The sequence below is a fragment of the Corvus hawaiiensis genome, chromosome 18 (genome assembly GCF_020740725.1).
Source record: "Corvus hawaiiensis isolate bCorHaw1 chromosome 18, bCorHaw1.pri.cur, whole genome shotgun sequence".
Classification (NCBI taxonomy): domain Eukaryota; kingdom Metazoa; phylum Chordata; class Aves; order Passeriformes; family Corvidae; genus Corvus; species Corvus hawaiiensis.
In genome coordinates this window covers 5,281,577-5,296,487 of record NC_063230.1, presented here as the reverse complement: position 1 = coordinate 5,296,487, position 14,911 = coordinate 5,281,577, and the positions used below count along the sequence as shown (strand labels likewise).

At 42.5% G+C, this 14,911-nt stretch overlaps 1 protein-coding gene across 6 annotated transcripts; it reads right to left on the bottom strand.

The window, feature by feature from the left end:
- Positions 1 to 120: 120 nt before the first annotated feature.
- RNF185 (ring finger protein 185) lies at positions 121 to 14,633 on the bottom strand. Of its 6 annotated transcripts, none has more exons than XM_048322783.1 (7): positions 14,487 to 14,633; positions 8,660 to 8,889; positions 7,095 to 7,113; positions 6,340 to 6,452; positions 5,762 to 5,816; positions 3,709 to 3,826; positions 121 to 2,606 (listed from the first exon to the last, which is right to left on the bottom strand). In XM_048322783.1, the coding sequence occupies exons 2-7, from the start codon at positions 8,839 to 8,841 to the stop codon at positions 2,509 to 2,511; spliced, it is 585 nt and encodes a 194-aa protein (XP_048178740.1). In that variant the 5' UTR covers positions 8,842 to 8,889; positions 14,487 to 14,633; the 3' UTR covers positions 121 to 2,508. The 6 variants fall into 6 exon arrangements, with proteins under 6 accessions (XP_048178740.1, XP_048178739.1, XP_048178743.1 ...); XM_048322782.1 differs by lacking the exon at positions 14,487 to 14,633 and adding an exon at positions 14,262 to 14,367; XM_048322786.1 differs by lacking the exon at positions 14,487 to 14,633 and adding an exon at positions 14,262 to 14,354 and having other exon boundaries at positions 8,660 to 8,878.
- Positions 14,634 to 14,911: the final 278 nt, after the last annotated feature.

The following is a 14,911-nucleotide window of genomic DNA, read 5'->3' as shown; positions in this document are numbered from 1 at the left end:
GCCCCGCCCCGCACGTGCCACAGCGGCCGCGGGCCCGGGCGGGCCCCGCCGCTCCCGCTCCCGGACGGGCCCCGCGCTCCCGGCCCCGAGGCAGCGCAAAGGAACGGCGGCGCACTTCGGTCAATGTAAAACCATTTTTTAATTCTAAATCACTTTCACAACAGTGAAAATTAGTGAGGAGGAACGATAACGCACTAGCCGAGCCGTCCGGGCCGTGTGCGGTCGGGTTGCGGGGAAGGGGTACATACAAAAGCACACCAGGGAAAGGGGGAACCAAGCGTTAACACTTTCAGACTATTTCATCCTTGAATTGCCGGAAAATAAGAGCTCTCAGTCATGTTTCTGCAGCCTTCTCTAAATCCACTATCTCTCACTCATAGATGGAACCCCCCGGATCCATTAAAATTCTGTATTTTAAAATGTATTACTTAAATACGTTTCAGTACCTCTTGAATCTATTGCAGTCATTTCTCTATCCTCTTCATGGGATAAAGGCTTCAAAGGGATACCTTTCTCCTCCCCGCATAACTTCTCAGCATCGAGTTTCTCCATACAAAAAGAAGGAATCCATCTCTTACTATCACATGAACCTTCCCTTCCCATCAGCAGGTGGTGCTGACTGCGCAGGAGACGAACCCAAAGCTGCGACATTGTAGGACAACCAAACAAAAACAGCCTTTCTCCTGAGAAGGGCCCCAGCTGCCAAGTTATGAACTTGAGAAGAACTGTATGCCAAAGTTCAGCTTCTCAGAAGTGTTGCACAACAAAAGTTGAAGCACCACCTCAACTATAAATAGTTGAGCAATAATATATCCTGTCTGATTATCATCGAGTCAGGTATAAATCTGACGTGACAAAATACTGCAGAAGCTTTGCAACATTCTACTTGCCAGATGGAATTTTGGAGGTAGGCAAGTTAAACTTCAGTCATCCTCTGTCTTGACACTAAAAGTGAACAGTTTATAATTACATAAATAAACTTCTACAGCAAGTAATTAAAGGTGTCCTGCTCAGGAAACTCTTCCATACACTAAAAAAATCCAAGCTATTGAAACAAAGTTTCTATTAATTGATTTGTTTGTCAGTTTTCTGTCTACTGCCAGGGAAGTAACAACATTCATCTTGCAGGAAATCATTAGAAGCAACCTGATTCAAAATAAAAACAGTAAGAGAAAAAAAAATGGAATTGCCTAGTTGGAGAAATACGAACTGTTCATCTCACTAGGGAATCTCTCGTATCTGTTTCAAAGGAATCTACACAAATACATCAGGAGTACTCTTTAAAGCTGAATACCCAACAGGATTCCAAAGTGCCTACAGAGTGCTCACCTTCTGAAATATCCCCTCAGTGCATTAATGGTTGTGGTCTCCTCCAGCACTTTAAATTAAAATCTTTGGTAGATACTGCAGAGACTCTTGCGCTGTAGCTGTTCCGCTGTGGCACAGGAGAAGATCTTTGTGCACCTGCAGAGAGAAGGTCTTCCAAATGTTCCCTACTGGGCATGTGCTGGCAAAGGCAGGATCTCTTTTCTCCTGTGTAATTTTACAGTATGACAAGTTTAACCTCAAAACTCATGTAAAGATGCCTTTTGTTCCTCTCCCCAAATGAGCTGATCTCAGATCTGTAATAGGATTTTATTTGGAGTACACGACCTTGTGTAGAAAGTCTCAAAGCCTTGGGAAGAATAAATGTCGCTACAGTGATGAGGTTGTGAGGGGATTATCCATGAGTGCAGCCACAGGTGCTGCACAGAGCCCAGGAAGATAACACTGCTTGTCAGTGAGGAACTGGGCTGGGTCCAGCAGCCCCACCTGGCTCCACAGCCAGAGAATCTTCCAGTGTCTGGCTCCAGCATGCTCGGGCTTTAAAAAATTGCAGCATGAATTTGTATCCCTTCTTCTAACAGCCATAAGAACCATCAGGAAGGGTTTTCCATCACACCGAGAAATAACAGCAGGAAAAGAAACCAGTCTCCAGACCTGGTTCCATTTGCATCACGTGCTGTGCCCCAGAGAGTCTCAACAGTGATGCAGATGATTTCCTGGGGAAGGTCGGATGTTGATGAAGACATTAAATAACATCTGCAGCTCTGGCAGATCCATCGTGGTTGCAAAGCAGGAGATACTGGTCATACTGGAGAAGTTTCCTTACCTGCCCAGTCTCCCTTGGGATAACTGCCTGTCCCACAGACCTGGTGTCACTGACTGGCACAGGATTTCAAAGCAGCACTCCCTTTCAGAGTGCAGCTCAACACTAGGCCCGTGGTTTGTGGAAGGAACCTATTGTACAAGGTATCCAAGCTGAAATACACTTTTTAACCAATGTTTTAATTTCCAACTCTGGTGCAAAATGTGAGATTCCTCATTGTGCTGTGGTACCACCAATTCCAGAAGCCCATAGTTAGCTATGGAACCAGACACCAAGATGTTTAAAATGGGATGGGGATGCAGTTTGTAACTGTTTCAGTGGCCTTGTTGGTCATGAATATATAGAATAATGGAAAAGACTTATGCAATCAACAGCCAGAACATTATCACCAGTGCCACAAACAGGAAAAGGCGGGAAAGGAACTGCTCATCCACATATTGAGGAGTCCCTGGAACAGCTGGAAAACAGGAAGTAAAAAAAACGAACAACAGTTCAGTTCCTTCCTCTTCTCTGGGATTGTGTATATTTTGAATATAGTATATTCATACATTGAAAAATATGCAAAGAATCTCCTTGGTGAGAAAGTTGCTATTTCCTACCCTCAGCCTGGCTAGCTGCATGGGAAGATGACAAGGAAGGTAAGTGTCAGGTCTCTGAAGCAGGACTCCTTAGCTCAGTCCCACCCCCAACAGATTTTCAGGGGACACTGAACTATTGTTAATAGGGAAGATAATTTGACCCAAGGACAGCACAGGACCATGGCAACACTGGTGTGACATGTGAAGAATGAATTTGCTCCTCATAATTCCTGTGCCATATGGTCAGGCATAACCTTTCACAGAGTAAGTTCAGAAAACCCTGGGCAGTCGGTGCTCTTGTTCAAAACAGATTCAGTTTGTCTACAGTGAAGATGGGGAGGACGTTCTCTAGGGATTGCTTAATTGTTAGAGAGCAAGGTCACCACTTGGAGTAACCCAACTGCTTTTTGTTAATCAAAAATGTGAAGTAATTTCACTGGAATGTTACTTCTTGTGGAATACGGATGATGGTCTCAGAGACAAATTTCAGAAAAATTAACAACCTTTGCATTCATTATTTTGCGGTACAGAGCACCAGTTGAAATTTTTCTGTCTCATCTTTCAGGAAATGGTCCCTTCCTGCTGTTTTTAAAATCTGGGTCTCCTTCATACACCCCTAGTGATTCCTTTTTATCATTATTATTAGAAAGTCTAGTCCAATTTGTCTCGTTTTTCAGAAGGAGTCTGCTGGTGTACCAGAGGAGACATCTGAATTAAAGGAGAGTAGTCTCCAGTGCCACTGTTTCTCTCCAGAGTCACTGGTCTCCCAGGAGCGCCTTCAGGAAACTATATGGAAGTGACAAACTTGCTTCTTTTATAAGCCTGTGTACAAAACGTGTCAGCCACAGACCATGTTCTCTACTGAGTGTTTGCTCTATTTTGTGTTTCTGTTGACAACAATGCTAACCTGTCATTTAGCAGGTTATTTAAGAGTTTGTAAAATGTGTGTTTATGACAGGACAGGAGAAGGCTCTGTGGTACCTGGAGGAGGTCGCCCATCATTTATGTTGAAGGCTGTTGCAAATATACCAAAGGGAAATGCCCCAATTCCAAATGACATCTGGAAGCCACCATCGCCAAACCCAAAGCCCTGGAATCCCTGCAGAGAACAAAGAACAGAAGACAAAAAAGGTACCAATCACTTAAACCCTATTTCAGAGTATTTTGTGGAAGTGCAGACACTTCCTCTTGCTGGTTTTCCTATGGCTAAAGGAGGGCCCTGCTGTCTGGCAACTTTCTATCTGACACACTTTTGTAAATATTCCCTTAGTTCTCCTGGGTTTAAAATGTGAATTTGCCAAGCAACACAAAGGTTTGAGAAGATGAAAACTAGCAACTGCAGTTCTTGTTTGAGGGCCACAAATTAACAAAAGTGTTTCTGTAACCTTTCTCAACCTAAAGTAGTAGGTATCTGCCAATATATCAAAATCAACAGAAAGAATTCTATTCAGAATGTCTTAACAATGTATTGCGTGCTAACGGCTGTTAGCCATGTAACTAAAAATGTACTTTAAAATAATCTAAATTGATTTTTGTGATACATGTGCATCATTTAAACACTCAGTGAAATGATAAATTGCCAGTGAGATGCATAGAGCATTTGAAGAAAAAGCACCCAAAAAAATTTACCAGGGGGACTCAGATTAAGGTGGCAAAATCACCTGGGGCAGGAATGCAAGACATAAGGAAAGGAGGAAAAGAGGAAGTTACAATGCAATAACACTGACCCCATGGGATCCAGACTAAAATACCACATCAAGTCAAAAGATAAGTCTTCTGAATCGAGATGAATCCTGCTCTGCAGAAGCAGTGTGCTGTTTGAGAACTGACCGTGTGTGTGAATCTAAGGGCTTGTGCCATGTCTAAGAGCTGTGGAGAGCCCACAGTTCTGTAATGCAGTGATCTGTCCTCTCAGAATTAAAACGGTGATACCAGCTATGAAAGACCCTCTGGTTTATCGCCACCAACAATTGGGAGGACAAAGATGATTTTACACATATAATAAAAGTCAAACATTTCTAGGTTGAGCCTTGATTTGAGGAGTTGGTCTTTTGATTATTCTCAAGCATTTTGCCACTAACTCTGAGGGACAGCAAAGCTCTCTGTGTGGCAGGTACCAGGTTCTGTAGAGAAGAGGGGAGCAGCATCACTACTGTCCTGCCTTCATACCCCATCCCTCTGATTTACAGCAGCACCAGCTGAAAAGTTCAAACAAGGTACAGGAGCTGCTTTAATAAGGCAGCAATGCCCTAGTGAAAGAGAACAGCTGAGCTCCCAATACATTCAATACAGAAATGCACCTTAATCACACCCAGCACAGTTGTTTGCTTGAAGCATGAGGGAGACAATCCTCTCCAAGGACCCCAAACTGAGTTACACAGAAATGTGCCATTGTTTCATCAGGTCATGCTCACTGCCATCGTGCTGAAGAACACTGGGGTCCTACCGCCTACTCCCATGTCTGCTCCATCTGTGCCAGCTGCTGTTTACATTCACCCTATGTAACCTCCTCAACAAAACCACAGATCCCTCTTCAAGTTAACATGTATCCAATAGACATCAACTTTCTCTTGCTTTTAATGCCACGGTACAGTAACATCCCATAGAAATGAGAGAAGCAGATGTCAGTGTAAAAAACCTAAATTCATACATGGATTACGTATTTCAATGACACGTATATTTTGACAGAAATACCCTTCCACAAAGAATTTTCAAAGCAAAGTGTTCCTTGTATTTAAACATGGAGAACAATCAAGTATGAAGAGCATTTCCAGTGATACCACACTGGTTTGTGTTCATGAAGCATGAGCCAAGCTGGCCTGTTCTTTGGGATGCTAAAGAGTACCATAGGAATGGAGCTTTCTGCCACACCACAGCTATCAATGATTCACGAACAACCGACTGAGGAAGAGCAGGATGTATAAGCTGCAGTATCCTCATGCAGGATCTCTCACACGCATTATGTTGTCGAGGATGAATAAAAACCACTATCAATAAAAACAACTAAACCGCTTGAGCTTGTTTGAACACTTACCCCTCTGTTCTCTGGTTCAGGTCTCTGTCCTTGGGGTCGTGGTGGAGTTTTCTCTCTGCAGGAAGTTGTGAAATTAGCTCAAGTGCAAGGACATGTGACAACAGTATCTGCAGTAGCCTGGCTAATAATGCAGAACAACCATAAAACAGTCTCCTGGGGCCATCCAGCAGAGCTGGAGCAGTGTGTGAGAGAGCCAACCATGCAGCTTTGGACCTTCAGCTGCACATCACTGAATTAATGCTGCACTTTTGAATAACAAAAGCCCATTGCAAAGGCTAAAAACTGAGGACATGAACATTTAATATAAGCTTCTCCAGTCAGATAACAATCATTGCAACCTGCCACTTGTAACTGATAATTAACACTTGATTTAAATTGAAATGAACTGCCAGTTGAACAAGAAATGTGTGCAAATGCAGGCCCTGGAAAAGCCAGAAATATTTGGTAGAAATATCAGATCTATGTCTTTTGACAAAATATTTAAAACTGTGAATTCAACACTTTAACAGTTTAATCTTAAGACCCTAAAGTTTCATCTTTAATTTTCAAATAAAAATAGTTGCATTTAGGTTTCTTACCTGGGGTCCTGTTGCCCAGTGCTACCTCTTCCATAGAGAGGAATAACTTTATCTCGACTGATTCCTGCTTTGCATACAGGACACACTTGTCTGTTTGGCCTGGTCTCTAGCCACTAAAAGAAAAGAAATTATAAGAAAACTAGTAAAATACCACGAAAACAACTATGCAAACCTCACTTGCAGCCAGGCAGAAAGACTTCAGCAATTTCTCACAAAGGTCTGGAACGAAATATTTTAGTAAGTGCCAAGTACTCCCCAAAGTGGAGTTGGCATTCTGGCTGTTGTTCTGGCAGGATCAACCTGCTAATGTGTACATATTCAGATCTGCACTGGAGTAAAATAAGAAATAAAGAGTACCAGTAGTCCTGCATAGGCCAAGGGTTAGTGCAGATACTCTCCTATCATCCACCTTTTCTATAATGGTACCACAATGTAAAACAGTACATATGCAAAGAGAAGTACACTCAGCACTTAAAACTGCAAACTAAACCCTGCAAGCTCCAACAGTAATTGCACCAGTGGAATTACTCAGGGTTTAAGAAACTCAAAAGTGGGAGGCAAGTGGAAGAGAATTTAAGTTTTCTTGTTGCTCAAAGAGCAGACTGCAAGGTGTTGCACATGAAGCTGCATGAACAGGTTGTGCTTGCCCTGGAGAGAAAAGCACACTTGAAAAGAAGGGGATACTCCAGAGAACCAAGGGCTTTATTGAGCAATAGCAGCTGATGAAAGACAAAGTAAAAGGAAACCTGTCTTACCTGATGTAAACAAGGCCAACTGTGAGCATTCCCAGGACAATTTGTTCACAGAGCAGAAAAAAAAGAGGAAAATAGCATTAGTTACTGAACTTGATATGACAAATGTGCAGTGTACAGGGATATTGCAGCTTGGTGACAACGGACTCCTGGAATCCAGCTGGGCCAGTTCTACAGCCTCCCATTATTTTTGAAAGCACAGCCCAAGACTGATCTCCACTGGTTTTTTTTCAGGTTACACAATTTAAATTGCTAATATGGTTCTGTGCATCTCCCATTCCTGGGTCCTCATCCATACCAAAGGCCCAGACAGAGGCTGCATTAATCTTAGGGTTTATTGTACAAATTTTCTCTTCTGATACCATGAAAAGATATCCCTGAGCCAAGATGCAAGTAAGCAAGACGTCAGTAATGAGACTTTAGGATCTTAAAAGATTGAGCTGGAACATCAGCCACATTCACAGAATCATGGAATAACTCGGGCTGGAGGGTACCTCAGGTAGCCTCTAGTCCAACCTTATGCTCAGAGCAGGGTCAGCTATTGTGATCAGACTCAGTCGCTCAGGGCAGAGAAATTCCCATTATACAGATTAAATTACTATGGCAAATTAAAAAAAAGGTCAAAGACAAGCAAGCTACAAGATAAAACTGCTAATAAGCCATCTGCTTTCAAAATGGTCTCAACAACGCCATTCAGACAAGACACCTGGTATTTTCAAGGTTCCATTCTTCCAAATCCTTTTGTGCAATAATTTAATCTTATTTTATCTTAACAAGCCCTCAGCCAGTAATTTTCCATCTCCTCAAATAAAAATCTGGATTTTCAGATGTTACGTATGTTTACACAGGAGAAAAGCACTTTCAGGCCTCATTTTATTAAAGATTTAGCCCACTGTGTAAAATAAACCCCAACCCCCCCGACATTTGGCCATGTCAATCTTTAACTTCTTAATATTCAAGAAAGGTTATATTCAAACCAGGTTACTCACATCAGAAATGATGCACATGTATTATGTCTGTGCTGTACATTATTTCCAAGTCAAATTAAAGAACTGAAAAGTTCCTAGCACAAGTGCAATATCATGGGAAAAGAGAAATAGCCCACATATAAAAGCTTATTGCCTATTTTTTTCTTTTTTTATGGTTTCAAAGGAAAAAAAGAGCAAGCTTGTAGGAGAAACTACAGTTTGGCCTTCAGAACCTAGATTCATATCCAGGTTTAGGTATGTAGAGGTTAGAAAGGAATTTAGGTCTAAAGAAGATATCTATGCTAGGCCAGACAGGACAAATAAAATAACACACGTAAACAAACAGTATCAATGAGCACTGAACTGTCTGTGTGGGGCTGCTTGTTTGTTTGCTTTTACACAATAATCCAGAAGTACAGAGAGTTTAAGACACAGGAAACCTGCTCCCTGGAACACAAGCAAAGAAAAACAGCTGAGGAGCAAATCCAAGCTTCTCCTAAACCAAACCCATGGTCCCTCCTCTAGAATTATAAGCATCACTGGTTTTTATGGGATCCGATAGATGGTGTTCTGGCTGATGTGTGGGGCTGGAGCACTTACCAGAAGAGGTGCCCACACAAGCTGATAACTGCATCCTTGGCAGTATCCAAACAGATGTTACATTCAAAAGTGTTGTCCTGATTAGTGTTGTCCCCAGAACCATTACTGCTACTGCTGCCACTGGTCCCTCCAGTACTGGAGTTCTTTGTTGATGCAGAAGTCGTGGGTCCTTTGCTTGCCATCCTCAAGAACTACCCAGACAAGGTCAAGAAAATTTTCCTGTTGGAATCCTAGCAGTGAGAAAGGGAAAAAAACAAACAAACCCAAAAAACTTCTTGGCATTTTAACACTGCATTCTGGTCCCATTCCAAACTGGTAGTGATTTATCTAAGAAGCTCTTGAATCCTGTTGTTGATGGTTTTAGTTTAACGTAGCCAAGGGGGATCTTTTTTTAGAAACTAAGCTACTTTACAGTCCCATAGTATGACCTGGCTGATGTGTGACCTGTATTTTACTGTTACTGATAAACATCCACAGCCAAAACAACCCCCCTGCATTTTCTCATAAATGCCATTTGCTGTAAGGAGAATGAGCTCACCTAGTTATATATGCTCTTCCAAATTCAACACAGCTTATAACTGACAGTGTAGTCTGAAGCAGAATTTAATAATGAATTCACAGTTTGAACAGACTGACAATGCAGAGTTTTAAGTTCAGTGTTCATTCGTTTGGAATATTAATGATAATAACGGCAAGCAAAGGCGGCTTAGAACTTGAATTGTCTTCTGAGCAGTATATTGCTGCTATCACAGCAGTGTTGATAATGACTATCAAACATTCCTAGTACTTCCAAACATTTCTAATCTAGTAGTAAGGTAGTAATGCAGAAGTATTAAAAATTTTACCTTAATATGCTTTAATTTTTTTTCCATGCTTTCACCTCTCATTAACATAATCATATTTACCAAAGAACAGCATTTATTTTATTTCAGTAGCAACAACCTCTACAGCATAATTCCTTGATATGTGAATTCCACAGTACCTAAAGCTTTGAGACTCAGCACAAAGCATTAACATTTCCAGAAACACTTTTACCACTACAAGATTTTTAATCCAAGAACTAAGAGAGTTTCAGTAGCTACAGAAATTAATTCACTAAAACAAAAATGTTTAAAATATTCCACTGTGCTTTTCATTAAACTCTGATATCATGTTGATGCTGCAGGAACAGGAATACTTAGATAAAGCCGTGAGAAACAAACAGGTGATTATCTGAATGTTCTGCATGTGTACAAACAGTGAAGCATTTTCAAAGGGCAACCTGAATTTTTCAGAAGGTTATTTCTTTGCAAACTTACCCCCCAAGCATTAAAGGCTTTTCTTAGTGTTGCCTCTTTGTAGCAGAGCTGCAGCACAGGTGCAGGGCAGCAAACTAAAGCCTCAGGATCTTCAGCTGTTATTGCCAACAGCTTTTTTCATACAATACAATTCCACTGCACAGTCAGGAAAGCATCACACTCAAGCCTTGTAAAGTATTGCAGCAAAGACTCAGTTACAGTAGGTAAAATCTATTTCTGCAGAGCTTTTTCACTCAGTTACATCATTTTGCACAGTGTCCCAGAAGGGCAGATTTGTATTCACAGATGCTGCACTTCAACATACACTGCTTTCAGCAGTGCTGACTCTCAGCATTTCACACCATGACTCCATTTACACTCAGTTCATTGTACAAAATTAAAATCCATGTTAGATCAAGGCAGATGGAAATGCTGCCAACCCATAAACTATAAGCTAAAGACACTTGGATTTTACACACATCCTTACAACCAGAATCTTCAGCCTGTCTTGCTCAGTAGTTTAAGTGAAAACTTATCAACTTGGACCTATATATATTATTATAAAAATTGAGAAAACCTCCTTAAAACTAAGGAGTCCAACACACTGTAAAAAATAGAGCATCCCTTTATGGAATGGTCACAAGAAACATCTGGCTCATATCTTGACATATAAAACAATGAAAGGATGTGTACAAGAGGCAAATAAATAAATTCTGTGTCCCTAATACCAATGTGGAAAAAAAGTTCCTTTTTCCAAATTAAGTTCCATATAGTAACACAATGAATCTGGAGACCTGTCAAAAAGATAAAACCTGTATCTCCACAAAAACTTACTGAAAAAACCCCCTCAGTTTTTAGTAACTACAATGAATAAATAAAATGTTATGAAGAAGGATGACAGAGAAATATCAGAAATGAAATGGAAACAAGATGGCTGAGATAGAAGAAAGATTAAAATGACATAATGCAACAGGCACTGAATCTCCTCTCCTAGAAGAGGGTCATTCTTTAATCCGTACTGGGGACCCTCCCCTAAGTAGTTTTACATGGGCTGATGAGGCCCAGTGACCTATTAGGATATAACCAATTTAAAATATCAAAAATATAGCAAAACACAACAGTAAAAATAATAAATTTTATTCTGAAAAGCCTTCTCAAACATTTGTTCTTGTCCCTGGAATATCATTTAACATAACTGAGTCTGTAACAAGTGCTGCTGGACTCTGTACATCTGCACATATACAAAGAAGCAAACATGAAACAACTTCCAGTGGCTAAATTTACATTTGATAATCATACATTGTGTTGCTTTTGAGTGTACTCTGAATCCTAAAGTATGAATTCAACTGCAAATGGAACTTGTTCTGAGTGTAGAATGAGCCCAAAATTGAACAGTCACTCAAACTACTTAAACTCTGAGACAAAACTCTCTAGGGAAAAAAACCCAACAAACCATAAGAAAATCACAAACTAAAAAAAACAACAACTAACACAACAGGTCAAACTAATCCCATTTTCATGTCACCTTAGAGTTTGGGAGGAAGACTGTGAGTACACTGGGGTAGAACATGACTTCTGGGGTTAAGTAAACGCAATCGAGGGATGCCAGTCAAGGTTTGCCACATCCTTGTCCTTTATATCAGGTCTCCAAATCAACCCTAGAGGGATGATGGGCAGCAAACAAAACAAGGGAAAGGGTACAAAAATCAGCTGACACCTAACTGCAGGGATTCAGAGATCTTGTCTTTTTCTTACTTCTTTGCTCTCTACATAATTACAGGAAAACAGTATCTTTGTTTCATAAAAGCCATCTAGATTAGCTGTTTATTTCCTTTAAACTACGATCCCTATGTTACATCCCAACAGGTTGTTCTGAAAATGACTGACATTTACTGCATCCAAGAATCAAGAGTGGCAGCAGATGAATGGTTAAGGAGCAAGGAACTCATTTGCAAGTAGGCTTCCTAAATAAATACAGAAATCTGGTGGAGCGTGAACACATGGAAGTGGAAATACATGAGAGGGTGAAGCTCTAAAAGGCAGACTGGGACCTGAATGTGTCATGATAGCAGAGAGCACAGGAGGTCCACGACAGAAGTAAGTGCAGGGGACTAGGGATGTCCATGTGCTCGGTGTAAATACTGGGTATAGATCTCTCTAACAGCCAGTAAGAAAGACATTTTCCTCTAATACTTTAAAAACCTAATCTATAAATCTACTGGGAGCAACTGCACACCAGGAGAGCACAAGCTGAGTGGCTACTGTCAAAGATCACACTTTTGAACTCAGCAAATGACAATGACAGCATTTGCCAAAGTACACTGGTCCAATCCTAAAAATACAGGAAAAACACTACAAGGCAGACTAGAAGAGTTTTCACCGTAAGTTAAAGTACACAAAAAAAATCTGCTGGAAACAGCAGGTGAACATTAATTCAACCTGAGAAAGGCAGAGAGGGAATATTAATTAGAAGCTAATGTCACCTATACAAAACAGTCCTGGAATACATGTTCACAGCATGATGTTAGGATGGCTCAAATATTTAATTTTTTTCATGAACAATGAGAAAAAGTTCTGGTGAGGATATAGTAGTCTGGCTAGCTTATTAACAAAACCCAAAGTTTGTTCCTTTTTACCGTAACGATGAAATACAAAAACCAGCATTTTTGGATGCAAATTCCACTGGAAAGACCCTTTTCCATATGTCTTTCCTAATGAATCTTATTTTAGCTGAGATTACTGAAATTGAAATAATCCAAATCTAGTTTGTTTACAAAACAAGTTCTGATTTAGTCCCTGAACCTTCTGCAGTTTAAATCAAAAATACTTGTCCATGTGTTTTTCTTATCACTAAGGTGACAGTGTCATTTTCTGACACTTAAAAAATTTTAGAAAATGAATATTAACATCAAAAATTCTATCTAAATCTAAAACTACTACTCAGAGTTTATATTAATATGCCGACTCATAAGTTTAACAACAAACTGATACTTAACATACTACAATTGCCTGGGTTTCAAGTACAACAACCAAGTAACCTTAGCTGAAAATTGCTGACAGTGCCTAGAAGAAAGTGCAGTGACTTCTTGACAGTCAATTTAGGTATTCTTAACAAACGCATGACTGTCCTGCTGTTAATCATTAAATACGTATTTATCTCTCACTACCTTTTTACTCTTTTCTGTCCCCCAAACATGTTACAGTTTAACTCTTTGGAAACATTTCTCGAGTTCATCTTTTCACTTCCTGTAACCTATACAGCGTTAGGCACCTGCTTTTTAACATTACGATAAGGTGGTCCCAAAACATGAATTCATATGATCACTTGCTCTCGCAAAACCAGGCATTTCCCTTCCAGTCCAACGTGCCCTTGCTTGGCCTCGTTTCATTAACTGGGATTCTGCAATGCACATCTGTGTTATAGTCAGTGCTTCCAGGGTAAGAGCCCAACAGAAGGGCTGTTTCAGGAACACTAAGGAGTCCACGTACCTTGCAAATGCAAACAGTAAAAACGCTTAGGTGATTAAAGTAATTACTTTTTTATCCATTCCATAAAGGTTTAATATAGACGCCAAGAAAAATCTTTCAACAAAGATTTTATCCTCTTACCTCACAAAGTCCAAAGGAAAGAAAACCAAACACGCAAAAAAGCCAACAAATAAACAAACAAAAAACCAAAACAACAAACAAACACACCAAAGAGAACTGCTATAACCAGCTGGGTAACGCTGCCCGAGCGTACTCCTGGTCTGCAGTGCCGCGTGAGACAGACGTGTCTGGCTAACCCAGGTTAGCAGCAAAACGTGAAAATATCAAATACAACAGTTATTATTTACAACAGAGGAGATTTAAGGCGCAACAAGCGAGTCTTAATATATGAATAATTCTCAAAATATAAGTAATGTCATATACCAGCAGCTGACGCCTCGCGACATACCCAGAGCCAGACCCATGTATCGCGACAGAGACGCCGCTCTCGGCAGCGGGTGCGGCCCTGCACAGAGCAACACCGAGCACCTACGGCCCCTAGGACGGGGCTTTCGGAGGGAAAACCCCGCCGGCAGCTCCGGGCCGCGGGCTGGAGCTCCCGCCGGAGGCACCACGGCCGCGGTTCCAGAGGCACCGAGCGAGGCCGGGGGTCCCGCGGCGCCCCCGCCCCGCTCATTTGGAGCAGGCGCAGGAGGCTCCGGCCTCCCAGCGCCCGGGCACGGCCCTGCCCTGCTCGGCTCGGCCTCGGAGCCGCCGCCCGGGCCCGGCTGCCCCCACCACCACCCCCCCCCCCCCCCCCCCCTCCGCCCGGCCCGGCCCGGCCGTGCTCTGCTCACCGGCGGGTCCGAGCTCCCCGCAGCACCCGCGCCGAGCCACCGCTCCGCCGGGCCCCGTCACCTGACCGCCCGGAAGCGCGGCCCGCGGAAGGGACCGGCCTCCGCCCCACCGACAGCGGCTCCGCGAACCGGGGTGGCGGCTCGGGGGGGTCGTGGCGGGCGGGTGTCGCTGCCTGGCGGCCCCCCTCACCCGGGCCCCACGCAGAGTCCGCGGTCGCTCGTTACCTCGGGCTCCGGGGCTGCTCCGCACCTGCTCGGCCCCCGCCGCGATCCCCGCGGCCGCAGCTCTGCGAGTGTGTGCGGCTCTGCTGCCCGGGGCCGCGTCCAAACGGCGGCCTCCGGGGACAGCAAGAAGTTGGTATCGAATGCTCGGCCCGAGCAGGAAGGGAGGAAAGAAAAGGAAGGACGGAAAAGGAAGGAAGGACGGAAAGGGAAGGGAAGAAGTTTGAGGGAAACAAATTGTTGACTTACGAGTGCAGAGTGCTAGAATCTGAGCTGAGAAACATCTCCAGGTTGGAAACAGAGAGCTTGATAAAGGTATTTATACAGTTGTGAGAAACCAAAGAAGCAGAGGGACCAAAGGGAGGGAGAGGAGGTGGCCTGCCCGAGAAGGCACTTCTGGAGGGTTTGTCCCAGCTCTGCGGGGCACC

Excerpts from the sequence above, each read along its gene's own strand:
- RNF185 (XM_048322783.1), bottom strand. The coding sequence starts at position 8,841 with ATGGCAAGCAAAGGACCCACGACTTCTGCATCAACAAAGAACTCCAGT. Across the intron at positions 5,817-6,339 it reads ACTGGGCAACAGGACCCCAG|AGAGAAAACTCCACCACGAC; the intron begins GTAAGAAACCTA and ends AACTTCCTGCAG. Across the intron at positions 3,827-5,761 it reads CTGAACCAGAGAACAGAGGG|GGATTCCAGGGCTTTGGGTT; the intron begins GTAAGTGTTCAA and ends TGTTCTCTGCAG.